Genomic DNA, 18,820 nt, shown 5'->3' on the forward strand with positions numbered 1-18,820 from the left:
TCCAAAGAATAAGCACCTCTTCAAGCCATAATAACAAACATACACTGGGGTGCAACACTGATCACACAAATATGCACAAACAACCTCACTGAAAGATACCACATTTAGTTTACAAACATCTCTCTGCACTATGCCTAACTACCTATATTCCCAGCAATCTCACCAACCTCAAGAATGGCACAACACCAACCTCGAGAATGGCACAATGGTATTATGTTCTGCTGTTGAATGACACGTTGAAAATTAAAAGTAGAGGAAGAGGCAGTGACTCAAAATAACCCTCTGCTAAATACATTTCAATATCAGTTGTCTTAACTTGAATGATCAAGATACAGGTTAAATGTCCAAATACCGTCACAACATTGACTAATTTGTCTTACTACCGATTAGTAATGCACCAAAATTGCTTATCAATGAAAACTAAAATTGAAACACAGTGTAGACATTGTTAATGTTGTAAAAGATTATTGTAGCTGGAAATGGGTGATTTTTAATGTAATATCTACATAGGCGTACAGGCCCATTATCAGCAACCATCACTCCAGTGTTCCAATGGCACGTTGTGTTAGCTAATCCAAGTTTATCATTTTAAAAGGCTAATTAATGGTTAAAAAACCCTTTTGCAATTATGTTAGCACAGCTGAAAACTGTTATACTGATTAAAGAAGCAATAAAACTGGCCTTCTTTAGATTAGCATCAGCATTTGTGGGTTCGTTTACAGGCTCAAAATGGCTATAAACAAAGATCTTTCTTCTGAAACTCAGTCTATTCTTGTTCTGAGAAATGAAGGCTATTCCATGCGAGAAATTACCAAGACAATGTTGTGTACAACGCTGTGTACAACTCCCTTCACAGAAAAGCGCAAACTGGCCCTAACCAGAATAGAAAGAGGAGTGGGAGGCCCCGGTGCACAACTGAGCAAGAGGACAAGTACATTAGAGTGTTTAGTTTGAGAAACAGATGCCTCACAAGTCCTCAACTGGCAGCTTCATTAAATTAAATAGTACCCGCAAAACATCAGTCTCAATGTCAACAGTGAAGAGGCGACTCAGGGATGCTGGCCTTCTAGGCAGAGTTGCAAAGAAAAAGCCATATCTCAGACTGGCCAATAAAAATAAAAGACTAAGATGGGCAAAATAACACAGACAATGGAAAGAGGAAAAAAAAGTGTTATGGACAGACGAATCGAAGTTTGAGGTGTTCGGATCACAAAGAACATATGTGAGACGGAGAAAAAATGAAAAGATGCTGGAAGAGTGCTTTACGCCATGTGTCAAGCATGGTGGAGGCAATGTGATGGTCTGGGGGTGCTTTGGTGTTGGTAAAGTGGGAGATTTGTACAGGGTAAAAGGGATCTTGAAGAACGAAGGCTATCACTTCATTTTGCAACTCATTGCCATACCCTGTGGATGGAGCTTAATTGGAGCCAATTTCCTCCTACAACAGGACAATGACCCAAAGCACAACTCCAAACTATGCAAGAACTGTTTAGAGAAGAAGTAGTCAGCTGGTATTCTGTCTATAATGGAGTGGCCAACACAGTCACCGGATCTCAAACCTATTGAGCTGTTGTGGGAGCAGCTTGACCGTATGGTACGTAAGAAGTGCCCATCAAGCCAATCCAATTTCTGGGAGGTGCTTCAGGAAGCATGGGGTGAAATCTCTTCAGATTACCTCAACAAATTGACAACTAGAATGCCAAAGGTTTGCAAGGCCGTAATTGCTGCAAATGGAGGATTATTTGACAAAAGTATGTCCTTCAAACATGGCTTATTTAAATTAAAACCCATTATATATAACCTTGTTAACATCTTGACTATATTTTATATTAATTTTACAACTCATTTCATGTATGTTTTCATGGAAAACAAGGACATTTCTAAGTGACCCCAAACTTTTGAACGGTAGCGTTTTTGAGTGCGGTTTTAGTGCCAGCATCGTTCTATGGTGGTATGTAGACAGCTATGAAAAATACAGATGAACTCACTAGGTAGATAGTGTGGTCTACAGCTTATCATTAGATACTCTACCTCAGGCGAACAAAACCTCTAGACTCTCTTAGATATCGTGCACCAGCTGTTTACAAAAATACATAGGCCCCCGTCCGGTGTCTTACCAGAGACTACTGTTCTATCCTGCCGATAGTGGACAACCCGCCGATAGTGTATAACCCGCCGGCTGTATGTTATTAATGTCGTAGTTCAGCCACGACTTGGTGAAACATAAGGTATTACAGTTACTAATGTCCCGTTGGTAGGATATACATGCTTTCAGTTTGTTCCATTTATTTTCCAGCAATTTAACGCTAGCTAACAGTACTGATGGCTCACAAGGCACCCCAATCTCTTTCCGCAAAATCTGTTTCTTTCACCAGCTAATGACGGGGATGAGGGCCTGTTTGGATGTTTGGAGTATATCCTTCCCATCCGACTCATTAAAGAAAAATTATTTATCCCATTCGAGGTGAGTAATTGCTGTTCTGATGTCCAGAAGCTCTTTTCGGTTATAAGAGACGGTAGCAGAAACATTATGTAGAAAATAAGTTCCAAACAATGCAAAAAAAAACTAACTAGCAGTTAAAGAGCCAATAGAACAGATTGTCTCGCAGAACCAGTTTCCTTCTGTTTTCTTTGGCATTCAATATCCCAGAGTGCAAATAATCTCAAAGGAAGGGACATAGATATGGTTCATTCATACATAATAGATGTATCTTACAATCCACATCTGCATGTATGATTGGCCAAGCCTCATCCTCTACAGCACATATGTCAGAGTCAAGGCCCGCGGGCCACATCCGGCCCGCGAGAAGGTTTTTTACGGCCCCTGGGATGATCTTGATTTATTATTAGAACCGGCCCGCAGACCGCAGCAAGCCGGCAGCCCGCAGATCTTTTACACGCACCAATACTACATTTCCCACAATGCAACGGTGACGCACCGAGCAGTAGGCTGCTTCATTTCAATATTTATTGGCACAGCAGTTGTCAGCATCACAGTAAAATTAACTTTCAGATACCCATCAAAAATGGCAAAACGGAAGGTGGACACTGAGAACCGGGGTTTCAAACAAGGTGGGAGTCGGAGTATTTGTTCACGGAGGTAGCTGGAAAACCTGTGTGTCTTCTGTGTGGAGAAAGTGTGGCGGTACTGAAAGAGTATAATCTGAGACGACATTATGAAACGAAACACGCGGACAAAAACAAGAATATGGACATGGAACAAAGGCTACAAAAGGCAGAGGAATTAAAACGAGGCCTCAAATCTCGACAGGCTCTGTTCAAAAAAGCCAAATCACAAGGCCAGGCTGCTGTCAAGGCCAGTTTTATTTTGGCAGAAGAGATCGCTAAATCAGCCCGGCCATTTACGGAGGGGATTTCATCAAAAACTGCATGATTAAAGTTTGTGACGAAGTTTGCCCAGAAAAAAGGCAACTCTTTTTAAATGTGAGTCTGAGCAGAAACACCATTGCCGAGAGAGTAGACCAGTTGTCCATCAATCTAAAAGAGCAGCTTGTGAAAAAGGGAAAAGATTTCATTGCATATTCCTTGGCTGTGGATGAGAGCACCGACATTTCTGACATTGCCCAGTTGTCAATTTTCATCCGCGGAGTGGACTCCAGCCTAAGCGTGACAGAGGAGTTTTTGGCTTTACGTCCTATGCATGGCACAACTACGGGGCATGATTTGTATGAAGAGGTGTCAAGATGTGTAAATGAGATGGAGCTGCCTTGGGAAAAACTCGTGGGTTTGACAACCGACGGAGCACCTGCGATGTGTGGACACAGGAGCGGACTGGTGGCGAAGATACGGGAAAAGATGCAAGAGGAAAACGCGACAGGTGAGCTGACAGCTTATCATTGTATCATACACCAGGAAGCGTTGTGCGGTAAAGCCTTGAAAATGGAGCATGTAATGAGCATCATCACGCGCACAGTTAACTTTATCAGAGCCAAAGGTTTAAATCACCGCCAGTTCAAGGCATTTCTGACGGAGTTAGAAACGGAGCATGGTGATTTGCCTTATCACACAGAGGTGCGATGGCTAAGCCAGGGAAAGGTGCTTCAAAGATGTTTCGAGCTTCGTGAGGAGATTTGTCTGTTCTTGGACAGCAAAGGGAAAGACACAACACAACTCCGAGACGAAATGTTTCTGTGTGAAATGGCTTTTCTGTGTGACATTACGAGTCATCTGAATGCAATGAACTTGCAGCTGCAGGGTCGGGATCGTGTCATCTCTGATATGTACAGTACAGTGAAGGCATTTAAAACCAAACTGACTCTGTGGGAGACGCAGATGCGGAAAGAAAATTTGAGCCACTTTCCCAGCTGCCAGACCATGAAAGAGAAGCTCTCTACCAGTGCGTTCCCGAGCGCACAGTTGGCTGATAAAATAGGTATGCTTGCCGCTGACTTTCGACGCCGATTTGCTGACTTTGAAGCACAAAAAGCAGGTTGGAACTGCTCGGTAACCCATTTGCTGTTGACGTGGAAAGCTCACCACCAAACCTCCAAATGGAGTTGATTGACCTCCAATGCAATGATGCACTGAGGGCAAAATATGCGGCAGTGGGTGCTGCGGAGTTCGCCCGTTTCCTCCCGACACAATGCCCCAGCTGCGCATCCAGGCTGCTCAAACGTTGTCTATGTTTGGCAGCACATACCTGTGTGAACAACTGTTTTCTTTGATGAACTTGAACAAAACATCACACAGAAGTCGACTTACTGCTGAACACCTCCACTCAATTCTGAGGATTTCCTCAGCTCAGAGCCTTACCCCGAACATTGATGAACTTGTGGAAAAGATGGGACACCACCAAGTATCACCCTCAACCTCAAACAAGTGAACATTACTGTGCAATCACATATTTAGAGTTTTTACTCAGTTCAAGTTTAAAAGTTAAAGTTTAATATTTGTTTTCACTGCATGTTACTTCTCCTTAAACAAAGTGTTGTTTTTGATTAATAGATTTTTGCACTTTATTTTATTGTATTTCAATCCAATTATATTTTAGAAATATTTCAGTTGAGTGGATGATAGAAAATTGCTATTATTGTTTTTTTCTGTGAAGTAAATTTAGCCCACTTTTGCTAAAATAGAAAATATAGGCTACTGATGGTGCCTTGAATACCGGTTTCTTTCATTTAATGTTCATGTTATGGGGATTTTTATATAAAGGAAATTTGTCTTTTGTGTCTGTTGAAAATTAAAGATTACTGACAGAGCCATAAGAAAATATTGCTTTATTTATCTGATCATATTGGAATATATTTGTTAGGTTTTCAGTAGGTTCAATTAGGTTCACTAGACTATATGCGTCATTTAAAAATTTTTCAATGAACATTCGAACAGTCCGGCCCTCGGCTTGTAGCTAAATTTTTTATTTGGCCCTCCGTCCATTTGACTTTGACACCCCTGCTCTACAGGATGGGTGTCCCTAAACAGGACGGTTGTTGCTGACATATGCCAATGTGACTAGAATGTTGTTGCATACAACAGCCAACTTTCCAGGACAAACATGTATTTTATAGGCAGAAAGTTTAAATTCTTGTTAATCTAACAGTGTCTGCAGTGTCCAATTAACAGTAGCTATTACAGTTAAAAAATACCATGCTATTGTTTGACAAGAGTGCACAATAAAAACTTTTATCACAGCAACTGGTTTGATACATTCACCTCGGAAGGTAAATAATGTACTTACGTTCAGTAATCTTCCTCTGAATTGTCATCCTGAAGGTCCCAGAGATAAAATGTAGCATAGTTTTGGTTGATAAAATATTTATGTTCAAATATAGGAACTGGGGTCTACAGTTTGACCCCACTGCTGTCTCTGGCTCCACACCCACCCGGCCCAGACATCTAGATGTGTGAAAGTCGGTGTATAAGCAAATTATCCATTATGAGTGACATTCCTGGGAGCGTGTAAACTTGAATGTTTTATTACCAAAGCATTTTTGTATGTTCTCTATAGTTATGCACTTGCAAATGTATCAATTCCGCATATTTTGGCAAACTCCTGGCAGACTTGAAACAAAATATTGTGTAATGTAATTCTTCACTGGATCAGTCTGAAACTTTGTATACACACGGCTGCCATCTGGTGGCCATAATCTAAATTAAACCTAGACTCCTATCTGAAAGTCTGTCCTTTGTATTTTATTTCAAAGATGAAGAAAATAAATAAAGGTTTTGTTTGTATAATCATTTACCAGATCTAATGTGTTATATTCTCCTACATTAATTTCACATTTCCACAAACTTCAAAGTGTTTCCTTTCAAATGGTATAAAGAACATGCATAACATTGCTTCAGGTCCTGAGCTACAGGCTGTTAGATTTGGGTTTGTCATTTTAGGCAAAAAAAAAAGAAAGGCTATGATCCTTGAGGATATTATAGCAGTTTCACCATTTCAGTGAAAAATTCCATCCATGAGCAGACTGAAAAACAAGACACAGAAGACCTATTGTAAAATGAAAGCCAAAATCAGAGCTGGCTTTGTAATCCAATTAAACAGTAAACTATGCTGATATTGTTAAAACTCACTGCTCCTTTGCCACTCCCACATAATTATAACAGACAATGTGACAAAGCATTACAAGAGATAAAAAACAACACTTTATTTACAAATTTGCCTGCCTGTTTTCTCATGACGAATACGGAATGGTTTCGCTCTCCTACAGTGCGAGTATTCCTTCGCTGTTTTTACACAATCCTGTCATCCTGTGTAATAGATATGGACAATTTGTCCAAAGGAATATACTTTTTAAGCACTAAATAAACAGCTGCTGGACACTGACTTTTAGGATTCAAATCGATACAGAAAACAAAATCCATTTGTAGCACAGTTACAGAAAAATACTTAAAATGGATCGTTTAAACAAATCACACAATGCAAAAACAGTTGAGCTAATTCTATCAAAGGGTTTACTAGGCCGTGCTTCTCACGGTTGAAAACCCAGCGACTGCTCATGGAAAGAGAATAAAGCACTGATGCTACACACATGATACATTCCACAGAATCCGTCTAGGTTTAAATGACATCCTGTGAGTGAAACCCTTGGGGTAAATATTCACCATAGACTGTTACCACCATTCACCACAATTTGTGACATTTTATAGGCCTAATAAAGAAAACAGGGCCTAAAGATCGATTCAGAGTGTTCATAGATTGTGAAGAGGCAAGGAAACTATGTTTTGTCGACATCTCGGCAGGAAACCAAGAAAGCTCTCAACTCCTCATGGTAACATAGTGAGTGTATTTGTGTATGTACAGTACAGGAGGGTTCTAGAAGGCATAGCGTGTGCGGATGTCCTCCAGTTTCTTTGAGACCTCAGGTGGTGTACGGTCCAGCTCCTCAGCAACACTCTTCTGCTTGTGGGGGTCCATGGAGTTGAACTGCTCACACAGATCTCCATCAATCACATTCTGCACAAACAGACAGGAGAGAGGGTCAGACACAGTAGGTAAGAGACTGTCTGGATGGCCAAAGAACAAGGCTTCCGATTTCCGCAATCATGTTCAGAGACCGCATGCAATCTGTTAATAATTCACAGCATGTCTACAGTCCCCAAGTCCAGAACAGACTATGGGAGGCGCACAGTAGTACATAGAGCCATTACTCCATGGCATCAAGTAACTCATACAAGCAGTACAATTTGATTTATTTTTAAATACACCTCATGGAACAGCGGGGACTGTGAAGCAACACAAAGACACATGCATACAAACACACGATAACACACGCACTATACACACACGTTACAGATATGTGGTAGTAGAGTAGGGGCCTGAGGGCACACACTTAATCTGTTATGAATCTATTGTCATGTTTTTAAAATGTATAACTGCCTTAATTTCGCTGGACCCCAGGAAAAGAAGCTGCCGTCTTGGCATGAACTAATGGGGATCTATAATAAACCCCAGGAAGAGTAGCTGCCGCCTTGGCATGAACTAATGGGGATCTGTAATAAACCCCAGGAAGAGTAGCTGCCGCCTTGGCATGAACTAATGGGGATCTATAATAAACCCCAGGAAGAGTAGCTGCCGCCTTGGCATGAACTAATGGGGATCTATAATAAACCCCAGGAAGAGTAGCTGCCGCCTTGGCATGAACTAATGTGGATCTATAATAAACCCCAGGAAGAGTAGCTGCCGCCTTGGCATGAACTAATGGGGATCTATAATAAACCCCAGGAAGAGTAGCTGCCGCCTTGGCATGAACTAATGGGGATCTGTAATAAACCCCAGGAAGAGTAGCTGCCGCCTTGGCATGAACTAATGGGGATCTGTAATAAACCCCAGGAAGAGTAGCTGCCGCCTTGGCATGAACTAATGGGGATCTGTAATAAACCCCAGGAAGAGTAGCTGCCGCCTTGGCATGAACTAATGGGGATCTATAATAAACCCCAGGAAGAGTAGCTGCCGCCTTGGCATGAACTAATGGGGATCCATAATAAATACACTAATTATACTGATCCAGCCAAATGAATGTCAGGAACCACATGCAGTTGGTTGCTGGCATAACTTTTCACCCAAAATATTTGGTATCAGATTCCATTTGTTAACAGTGGTGTCCTTTGTACATATTCCCTCTACATCGCTGGGAGTATAAATTGTGGCTTTCTTTGCCCCACCATCCTAGGGGAATAGTAATGCAACCTAATCAGGTAGTACCCACCTTTACGGGGAAGTAGTAGGAGCGGAAGCTGAGGTGGTCCCTGCCACACAGAGGGGGGAACTCTGAGCGCATATGCATCTCTAAGTGCTGGAAGAAGTCATGATCCTGAAGACAGAGAGGAACACCATAGATTAATTATCGACATCAATTAATGCTGTCCAGACCCCAAAAAATATTTTGACCAATCGATTGGTTGAAATTGTAAAAACATGTATTTTTCCAAGCATTCAGAAAGTTATCAGACACTTTGACCTTTTCCACATTTTGTTATGTTACAGCGGCATTCTAAAATTTAGTAAATTGTTTTTTTCATCAATCTACACATAATACACCATAATGACAAAACATTAACCGGTTTTTAGAAATGTTAGCACATTTAATAAAATAAAAAAACGGAAATATCACATTTACATAAGTATTCAGACTCTTTACTCAGTACTTTGTTGAAGCACTTTTAGCAGCGATTACAGTCGTCTCTTCTTGGGTATGACGCTACAAGCTTGGCACACCTGTATTTGGAGTTTTTCCCATTCTTCTCTGCAGATCCTCTCAAACTCTGTCAGGTTGGATGGGGAGTGTTGTTGCACAGCTATTTGCATGTCTCTCTAGAGATGTTAGTCCGGGCTCTGGCTGGGACATTCAGAGCCTTGTCCCGAAGCCACGCCTGTATTGTCTTGGCTGTGCTTAGGGTCGTTGTCCTGTTGGAAGGTGAACCTTAGCCCCAGTCTGAGGCCCTGAGCGCTCTGGAGCAGGTTTTCATCAAGGATCTCTCTGTACTTGGCTCTGTTCATCTTTCCCTTGATCCTGACTAGTCTCCCAATCCCTGTCGCTAAAAAACATCCCCACAGCATGACGCAGCCAGGTCATGGTGGATGGTGCCAGGCCATTTTTTAAATCAAAATGAATTCTTTGGCAGAAATTCCTTCTGGAACATGTGAACTTCCATGTGCCTTAATATTAAACTTGTATCCCATCCTTAAATACAAATAAAATGGTTAAATTACGAGCCTATTTTAGCCACAGAAGAAGACAGGAACCTTCCCACTAGTCAAGATTGGCTAAGATAATGGGGGGCTGGACATGCCGGGAGATGAGTTTGGATTGGTCTGTCATGTAGCATGCTTCTGTTTATAACATGAGCTGCCCAGTATGTGTTGATAGCCATCGAGAAATACAAACATTATGCTACTTTTCTCAACAACATTGATGCCCTGAATTTAGCAGGCGCTATTGACAATCAGTTGGATATAGTTATTTGCTACTTTCTGCACACGGTCAGTGTGAACCGGAATGACTTGACAACTCTGGCCAAATAAGTTGTTGTTAAGTAAGTTGATGTTGCTACAAACAAAACAGAGTTAAATGGTCCCAGTCTGCCGTGAAGCATTCATCCATATACACTGGTAAGAATCTAGCTACATTTTCAGGTATTACACGTTTCTAATTTTGGCAGAAAGTTGTTTTCATGGCAAGTTAAAAGCGTACTGTTAGCTTGCTCGCTTGCTATGTTAAATGTATAATCTTTGTTGATTCATTCAAATCAGAAATCCATTTGCATTCTTTGTTATAGCCTAAAGTTAGCTATCTAACATTGAACCTGGTTGGTTAGCTTTAGCTACCTGCAGATTCATACTACAGCTATGACTATGTTTGTATTGGATGATATTAGTAAGATTGGGGATAATGCCGGTTCCTTGTTTAGCTAGCTAGCTAGCTACATGTCTAAACAAAATATTTATAAAATATTTTTATCTGGACACTATTTTTGAATTGCTACTATGCTATAAAAAAGTTTAATTTAACCTTTATTTAAATAGGCAAGTCAGTTATAACAAATTCTTATTTACAAGAAACCATTTCACTGTACTGTTTACACATGTATTCTGTGCATGTGACATATAAACTTTTTATTTATATAGTGTGGGTTTACTAGAGACAGTAATGTGAAGAATAATGACATGCACCAGAGTCAGATTAGCAAATAGGCCAATGACTAGATAGTGTATTTTTACCTGGAGTTTCTTTGTTGTAAGCTACTACTTTTACCAATTTTAGTCTTGAAATCTTTGTTTGTTAACTAAACTAATATTTTGGTTTAGCAAATGGCCTCACATGAATCCTTAAAGAAATGGGTGGTGCTATGGCTAAAAAGGGTGTGAAAAAGGCTGAATGGGTGTAGACAAAGAAGAGCTCTCCAGTAGGTGTACCAAAACGTTCCAACGACCATTTTCTCAAACGTGGGGTTACAAGTTAATCAACTTAACGCAGAATTACTTAACCATTGTTCTTCAACTGCAGTGTATAATATACCATTTTCTAGCTCTGAATCTCTACTTTTATCCAATGTAAAAACACGAATTTCAAATTTTGCTACATAAGCCCGAATCGAGGCAGTCGGTCACATAGACAGTTGTATGCCTTTCCAACCATGTACAATCAATTGAATTTACCACAGGTGGACTCCAATCAAGTTGTAGAAACATCTCAAGGATGATCAATGGAATCAGGATGCACCTGAGCTCAATTGAGTCTCATAGCAAAGGCTCTGAATACTTATGTAAATGTATTTTTTATACATTTGCAAACATTTTAAAAAACCTGTTTTTGCTTTGTCATTATGGGGTATTGTGTGTAGATTGATGAGGAAAACAATTAATGTAATCTATTTGAGAATAAGGGTGTAGTGTAAAAAAAAAAGGTGGGAAAAGTTGAGGGGTCTGAATACTTTCCGAATACACTGTAGACACACCTAGTGTGTTTTAATCATATCAACTATATATGCATTGAGCTTGTCTGATGCTTTAAGTGCACTGTTTAATGAAAGACACAAATTACTAGAGATACATCTTCCAGTAATCTGACCATCCTCGTCCCGCTCCTACTGACTTTACCCTCTTGAATTTTCAGATAATATGCTACACGCGGAGTCTGCAACCTTTCTCACGTGGATTTCCAATTTGAAAAGCAATCTTAAAGTTGGTCCACAGATTTTCAATGGGATTCAAGTCTGGGCTTTGGCTGGGGCCACACAACGACTTTCACATTCTTGTTCTGAAGCCATTCCAGCATTGCTTTGGCTGTATGCTTGGGGCCATTCTCCTGCTGGAATGTAAATCTTCACACCAGTCTACAGTAGTTTGCACTATGAAGCAGGTTCACATCAAGCATTTGTATTTGGCTCCATTTATTGTTTCTTACCAGTCTTCCAGTCCCTGACGCTGAAAAGCATCCCCATAGCATGATGCTGCCACCACCATGCCCTATAGTAGGGATGGTGTTAAACAAGTGATGATCTGCCAGACAAAGCGCTTTGCATTCAGGCCAAAGAGCTACATTTTTGTCTCATTAGACCACAGAGACTTGTCCCGAAGCCACTCCTGCATTGTCTTGGCTGTGCACTTAGGGTTATTGTCCTGTTGGAAGGTGTACCTTCGCCCCAGTCCGAGGTCCTGATCAAGGATCTCTCTGTACTTTGCGCCATTCATCTTTCCCTTGATCCTGACTAGTCTCCCAATCCCTGCGGCTGAAAAACATCCCCACAGCATGATGCTGCCATCACCATGCTTCCCCGTGGGGATGGTGCCAGGTTTCCTCCAGACGTGACGTTTGGCATTCGGGACAGAGTTCAATCTTGGTTTCATCAGACCAGAGAATCTTGTTACACATGGTCTGAGTGTCTTTAGGTGCCTTTTGGCAAACTCTAAGCGGGCTATCATGTGCATTTTACTGAGGAGTAGCTTCCGCCTGACCACTATCATAAAGGCCTGATTGGTGGAGTGCTGCAGAGATGATGGTTGACCTTCTGGAAGGTTCTCACATCTCAACAGAGGAACTCTGTCAGAGTGACCATCAGGTTCTTGGTCACCTCCCTGACCAAGGCCCTTCTCCCCCCCGATTGCTCAGTTTGGCTGGACGACCAGCTATAGGAAGAGTCTTGCTGGTTCCAAACTTCTTCCATTTAAGAGTGATGGAGGCCACGGTGATCTTGGGGACCTTCAATGCTGTAGACATTTTTTGGTAGCCTTTCCCAGATCTGTGCCTAGACACAAACCTGTCATCTCTGAGCTCTACGACAATTCCTTCAACCTCATGGCTTGGTTTTTGCTTTGACATGCACAATCAACTGTGAGACCTTGTATAGACAGGCGTGTGCCTTTCCAAACAATGTCCAATCAATTGAATTTAACACAGGTGGACCAGTCAAGTTTTAGAAACATCTCAAGGATGTTCAATGAAAACAGGATACACCTGAGCCCAATTTAGAGTCTCATAGCAAAGGGTCTGAATAAGTATGCAAGTAAAGCATTTGTTATTTATTTATAATACATTAGCAAACATTTCTAAAAACCTGTTTTCGCTTTGTCATTATGGGGTATTGTGTGTAGATTGATGAGGGAAATGAATTTAATCAATTTTAGAATAAAGCTAAAACTTAACAAAATGTGGGAAAAGTCAACGGGTCTGAATACTTTCCGAATGCACTGTATGACTCATCACAATTCTATCTAGATGTACAGACAGTTCCTTTAACCTAATAGTTTCTGCGCTGACATGCACCGTCTATGGAACCTTTTATAGACAGGTCTGTTTCTAAATCATGTCCAGACAATTGAATTGGCCACAGGTGGAATCCAAACAAGTTGTAATGATGGAAATTGAATGCACACACGCTGAATTTGGAGGGGTGCAAATAACTTATGTAAATTTGATTTCGGTATTTCGGTATTTCATATTCATTATCAATAAATTTGCAAAACCTTCTCAAAACATATTTTCACTGAAACATTATGGGGTGTTGTGTGTAGATTGGTATTGTATTGTATCAATTTTGAATTCAGGCTGTAACAACAAAATGTGGAATAAGTCAAGCGGTATGAATACTGTCTGAAAACACTGTGTGTGTGTGTGTGTGTGTGGTACCTCGTGGGAAGTGAAGGGCACCAGGATGCCGATGCCTCCAGACAGAGTTGTGTAGACCAGAGATTCCGAGCCTCCGGGGATCAGTGTGGTCTTCTGCAGTGACAGCACCGTCTCCCCAATGTGGTAGTTCATGATCACTTCAGCCTGACACGGGGAACAGACATGGTACAGGGTCAGGCACAGACAGGGCATTACAGAACAATTCTCACCCATGACACACACCCAGAAAACATTGCTTATATGCACCCTTTTTACCAATTGCCCACAATAAATCCAAGCGGAGGGAATTTCCCACTGACTATCTAAACATCTTCTCGCTCTGAAAAGCTTCCAATAAACAGCTAAAAGGAAAACAGTATATTTAACAGCAAATTGGCTTGGAGAGCTGCCAAGATTTGAAGAGCAGGTCTGGCCTCGGATGAGGCAAACCACAACATCACCAAGACAAACAGTGATCGAAAGCGAGAGACCGACAACAAGTCTCTATAGAGCTGTGATGCTGTGATAGAAGAGCAGAAAGCCTGTACCTTCTGAGAAGCTCCGTTCAGCAGACCTCTATCCCACAATGCTTTGTTCCCAGTTGGGTCCTCATCCACATCGTCACTGGTGTTAGGGGGAAGGCGCACCTGAGGGGGTACAAAATGTAAGTGTAAAAGCCTTCAAGATGTTTGTGGCATCATTGAAACATCATAAATTGGATAAAACTGTTAGTATGACGCGTCTGGCAAACACTCCCTTTTAGAGAAAAGGTAGTATCTAATATAATACCCAACACCTTTGACAGAAAGGAACAATAAAGAGCGACCACATACAATGCTGATGTTGCCAAACTTGTCGGCTGAAGCCATGGTGTCGTAGTCCAGCAGGCAGGCAGTGGTGACCCAGCGAGGGTGGGTGTCGTCAGCGAAGATGATCAGCTGATTCTCGTTACGCTTGTAGCGCACCCAGAACAGACTCTCCTGTACATCAGTCACTATGACCCGCTGACCGATGGTGTGGATACCAGTCACCAGGTTGGGCACATGCTGCAAACGAGACAGATGACATCAACTGAACACCTTTGTCCTCAATGGACTGCCATATGGATTTAATTTGGAAGGTCTGGAACCTAAACAAGAGGTGGACAGTGGTAAATTGTCCTTTGGTACAATGGATGGATGATGCTGTGGCCTTTTATCTTTGATTTTGGAAGGTGATTCTTACAAATCAATCTACTCCCGAACATGATTACTGCACTTAGATCGCTAACAATTCTACAGTGGTTAACTTGATTCCTTTGAGACCTGAACCTGAAGTACTTTAGTTCAGTCTTAAACTAGGCTGGGTGACAAATTCTATTTTACTATATACCGGTATCTATCCAAACAATGCTGTGGATAGATGATTTGTTCCATTAAATAATTCACTAATGATTCAAAGAATATATAGCAATCATCAATTTTAAAATCAGCAGTAAGAAACTGCTCTTCAGCTGAGAACGACTAGCAAACTTGCAAGAACAAGTCAACAACTTCGGGAGTAGAGACCCCTAGAAAACGGCATACTGCCATCATGTTGCGAAAGTAAAAACTGAAATTGAATAGGTCAAATAGAATGATTAATCTCAAATAAATAAGAGGCATACTAAGACAAAAGAAATGTGACAGTATACATGATAAACTACTGCAGGAAATTAATTGATTACATTTCTTGAAGTTCATGTTGGAATTAATTAACTATGCAAATGGTAACCACTGGTCGAGTACCAGGGTTTGTGGTTACAAAGGAGGATTTATATTCAATGTTCTACAAATAAGACTACGTCAACCTAAAATAATAGGATAAAAACTGACAGTGAAGTTTAGTTGAAAAGTATAAAGCAATCAGAATGAAGAAAGCCCATTAAAACAACTTAAAATTAATTTGCACTACTCAAAGCATGTTTAGAACTATTAATATTCAGAAACATCAAATACCATCATAAATGGACATAAATAAATTCACTAAATGTCAATGTCATAAATCATTTTAAAAACATTAATATGGCAGTTGTTACCGATGTCTAAAAACACTAATATTTTAAGTTATAAACGGTACACGACATGATTGCAAATGTAAAACAAGTGCCGTGCTAAGCACTTTCAACTCTTTGCGACAGCCCTTTTTTATTTCGGCTACATCAATGAATTTTTAAATCAGAGAAAAATAAAAAATAAACACAGCAGGTTACAAAGTAGAGCTTCATAGCCATGTTTTAATGTATGGGTTGACAGGGATTGGTCCAAATTTACATCCAGCATCCCCATTTCCATGACGAGTGCGAGCTTGCTAGCTGTGTGGGAGTGATTGACGCAGTTTGTTGAAGCAGCTGTGACGAGAGGCGGCATGTGCGCCATTGGCTGTATTTTGCCAGCTGAAAAGGTTGTGATTGATGGTTGAAAACGACGAGAATTCTGTGGCTACAGCCCTACAATCGATAAAAACATCGATAAATACAAGTGAATTGAGAGCACTTTGACAGAGTATTTTGTCTAGATCGCTGACAAAAAAATGATAATTATATCGATTTGAATCCCACTTTGTAACAGAGAAAGTAAAGTGGTGCAATTACAAAAGACAGTCGCAGGAGCATCAATCTGACCCGTTGACACTTCCTGGTCTGAGAGCTTGTTAGCCTTCCTAACCAGCCACTTACCACACTGCCGTCTGGTCTTGTGTTTACACAGTAGAGTCAATAGTTTTTTATACATCCTTGTGTGTGTTTGTAACGTCAAGCTCCCGTCTCACCTTGTTCTCACACTTCCGGAGCAGCTTCTTCTTGCCCAGGTCATAGATGCGCAGCAGTTTGCCAACGCCCACCAGCACACGGCCCTGGAATGGAGCGATTGCCAGAGGAACGTCCTCCACTGGAGTCTGTCAAAACAACATTCCTTTACCATGTCAACAATTGATCGTAAAGGTCAGTAACATACTACCCTGAAAGGACATTCTGTAGAGCATGTCAAAGCATACACATTTCTTTGAGTTTGGGTGGATGAGAAGTTGAGCTTCACCACCCATCTAGAGAACCTTGTCAGGGAACTCAAGCTGCGTATTGGGTTTTATTACCGGCACAAAGCTGTTTTTTCCTTCCAGACAGAAAATAGGTGATTTGTTGTACTTTTCTCTGTGTTGCTCTACACTGAAGGCTCTTAACTGTATCATGCAGCCTTTCGTTTTGTCAACAATCAGAAATGTCCAACTCACCATTGTGATCAACAGTGTTGTCGGGTGGACATCACTAGCAAAATGCAGGCGCAAACATTCTTATGTATAAGGCCATTTTAAGTATCCTCTATTTAGCACAACATTTTTCCTCTTGCCCTGCCAACACCGTAAATATGAATTCCTTAATAGACTCTAGAATACTTATAAGACCCACAGACTGGAAAAGGGCAGCCGGCTCCAACAGAGTCACCATTGTCCCTCAGGGAGTTGGGTAAAGGAGGGGGGTAAGAATGATGAATGACTCTCAAAGGGCAATTATGACCATCCCGAAAATAATGTCTGTGGTAAACACGAATTCGTAGTTTTAATAGAAATAATATGGCCCTTGATGTACATAGCATTAAACATAAAAACAAAATAGATCAATAATATTGGTCCAGCCTTTGCTGCTATGCTTGCAAATGTGCATAATATGCTGCAAAAAAAAGTATTAACTACAAATAACAAAAACATAGATAGGTTGTTGTAATATTAATATTTGTTTTGCACTGCATGAATCACCGGTGCGGTTGAAATCAGCATTGCTGTATGGTGCACTTCAAATGTCTTATAGTTGAGTAGCCAGCCTATGCTACTGCTCAAATGTTGCTGTAATAGGCATGCTTGTTTCTCCTCCGCATGGTGTTTTGTTGCAGGTTGTTTTTTTGAAATTCGTTATCAAGCTTTAAAAATAGAAGCCAGGCAGCAAACTTTTAATAGCCCAGCGAGGACTGTGGTATGGGTCTGTACAATTTCCCTCCGCTGCGTGCGGTAAACGGGACACACAATAGCAGCGCATCCGGCTGTAGTTTCATAAAATAGATGACTCAGCCGTCAATTTATACCTGCTTGTAAATCCTTTATCTAGTAACTAGATTACATTTAATGTAGGCTACAGTTGAGCAGATTATTATTTCGGATTTCCACACATGGGTAACATAATTTAGCAGGACCTGACAAATTTCAGCCCTTTAAAAACTGATTTTTACGTAATTCTATGTCCTTTCCATGACAGAAGACATTAGCTTTATCTTTTTTTTTAAAACCACACAAATGACCAAACGACTGGCTACTCCGACTGACAAACTGCGATCAATCTGGTCTTCAATTCAAACAGCCCAGACCAATAAAGCGACACACAGCTTGTATGATATTATGAAGAAATATATATATACAGTGGGGCAAAAAAGTATTTAGTCAGCCACCAATTGTGCAAGTTCTCCCACTTAAAACATATGAGGCCTGTAATTTTCATCATAGGTACACTTCAACTATGACAGAGAAAATGAGAAAAAAAACAGAAAATCACACTGTAGGATTTTTAATGAATTTATTTGCAAATTATGGTGGAAAATAAGTATGTATGTATGTATATATATGTGTCCCTGGGTTCGCGACCAGGCTCTGTCATATATATATATATACACACATACATAATATATATATATATATATATATATATATATATACATAATATATATATACATATATATATATATATATAAATATATATAAAAATATATATAAAAATATATATAAATATATATATAAATATGACAGAGCCTGGGCGCGAACCCAGGGACTCTGATGGCACAGCTGGCGCTGCAGTACAGCGCCCTTAACCACTGCGCCACCCGGGAGGCCTTCCAATAGAAATTTTAAAAACTATTTAGTTATGACTTGAACTTGAATTAAATGAGTTGACTCTTCACATGGGATGATTTCACCGAATAACAAAAGGGAATATTGAATGATCCATCGCATCTCCTAAAAACATTTTCAACATACATCTGTAAAATTATAGTCTAGAAATTAAAGCTGTGGTTGTCTTCCGCTCAGGCTTCCATGTCTTCTCCCTGGACCTCCTCAATGCACTCCGCTTGAACATCAGACTCTGAGGCCTCATCTTCACTGTCACTTTCCAATCTAGTTGAGAATGGCTTGTTGTTGAGCCTCAAAAAGCCTCGCATTTGCACAGATGGTCACCAATTTCTCAACCC

General features: G+C 40.6%; 1 protein-coding gene across 1 annotated transcript in view; it reads right to left on the bottom strand.

Moving 5' to 3' along the window:
* Window positions 1-6,589: 6,589 nt before the first annotated feature.
* sf3b3 (splicing factor 3b, subunit 3) overlaps window positions 6,590-18,820 on the bottom strand; it is a 40,434-nt gene continuing 28,203 nt past the window's right edge. The window contains exons 22-27 of the mRNA XM_035790959.2: window positions 16,362-16,487; window positions 14,408-14,620; window positions 14,123-14,221; window positions 13,596-13,739; window positions 8,676-8,780; window positions 6,590-7,423 (exon numbers count right to left, since the gene is read on the bottom strand). Coding sequence (XP_035646852.1) covers window positions 7,283-7,423; window positions 8,676-8,780; window positions 13,596-13,739; window positions 14,123-14,221; window positions 14,408-14,620; window positions 16,362-16,487 — 828 coding nt within the window. The 3' untranslated portion in view covers window positions 6,590-7,282. The remainder of the gene's footprint in view (window positions 7,424-8,675; window positions 8,781-13,595; window positions 13,740-14,122; window positions 14,222-14,407; window positions 14,621-16,361; window positions 16,488-18,820) is intronic.

The sequence above is a fragment of the Oncorhynchus keta genome, chromosome 17, assembly GCF_023373465.1.
Source record: "Oncorhynchus keta strain PuntledgeMale-10-30-2019 chromosome 17, Oket_V2, whole genome shotgun sequence".
NCBI lineage: Eukaryota > Metazoa > Chordata > Actinopteri > Salmoniformes > Salmonidae > Oncorhynchus > Oncorhynchus keta.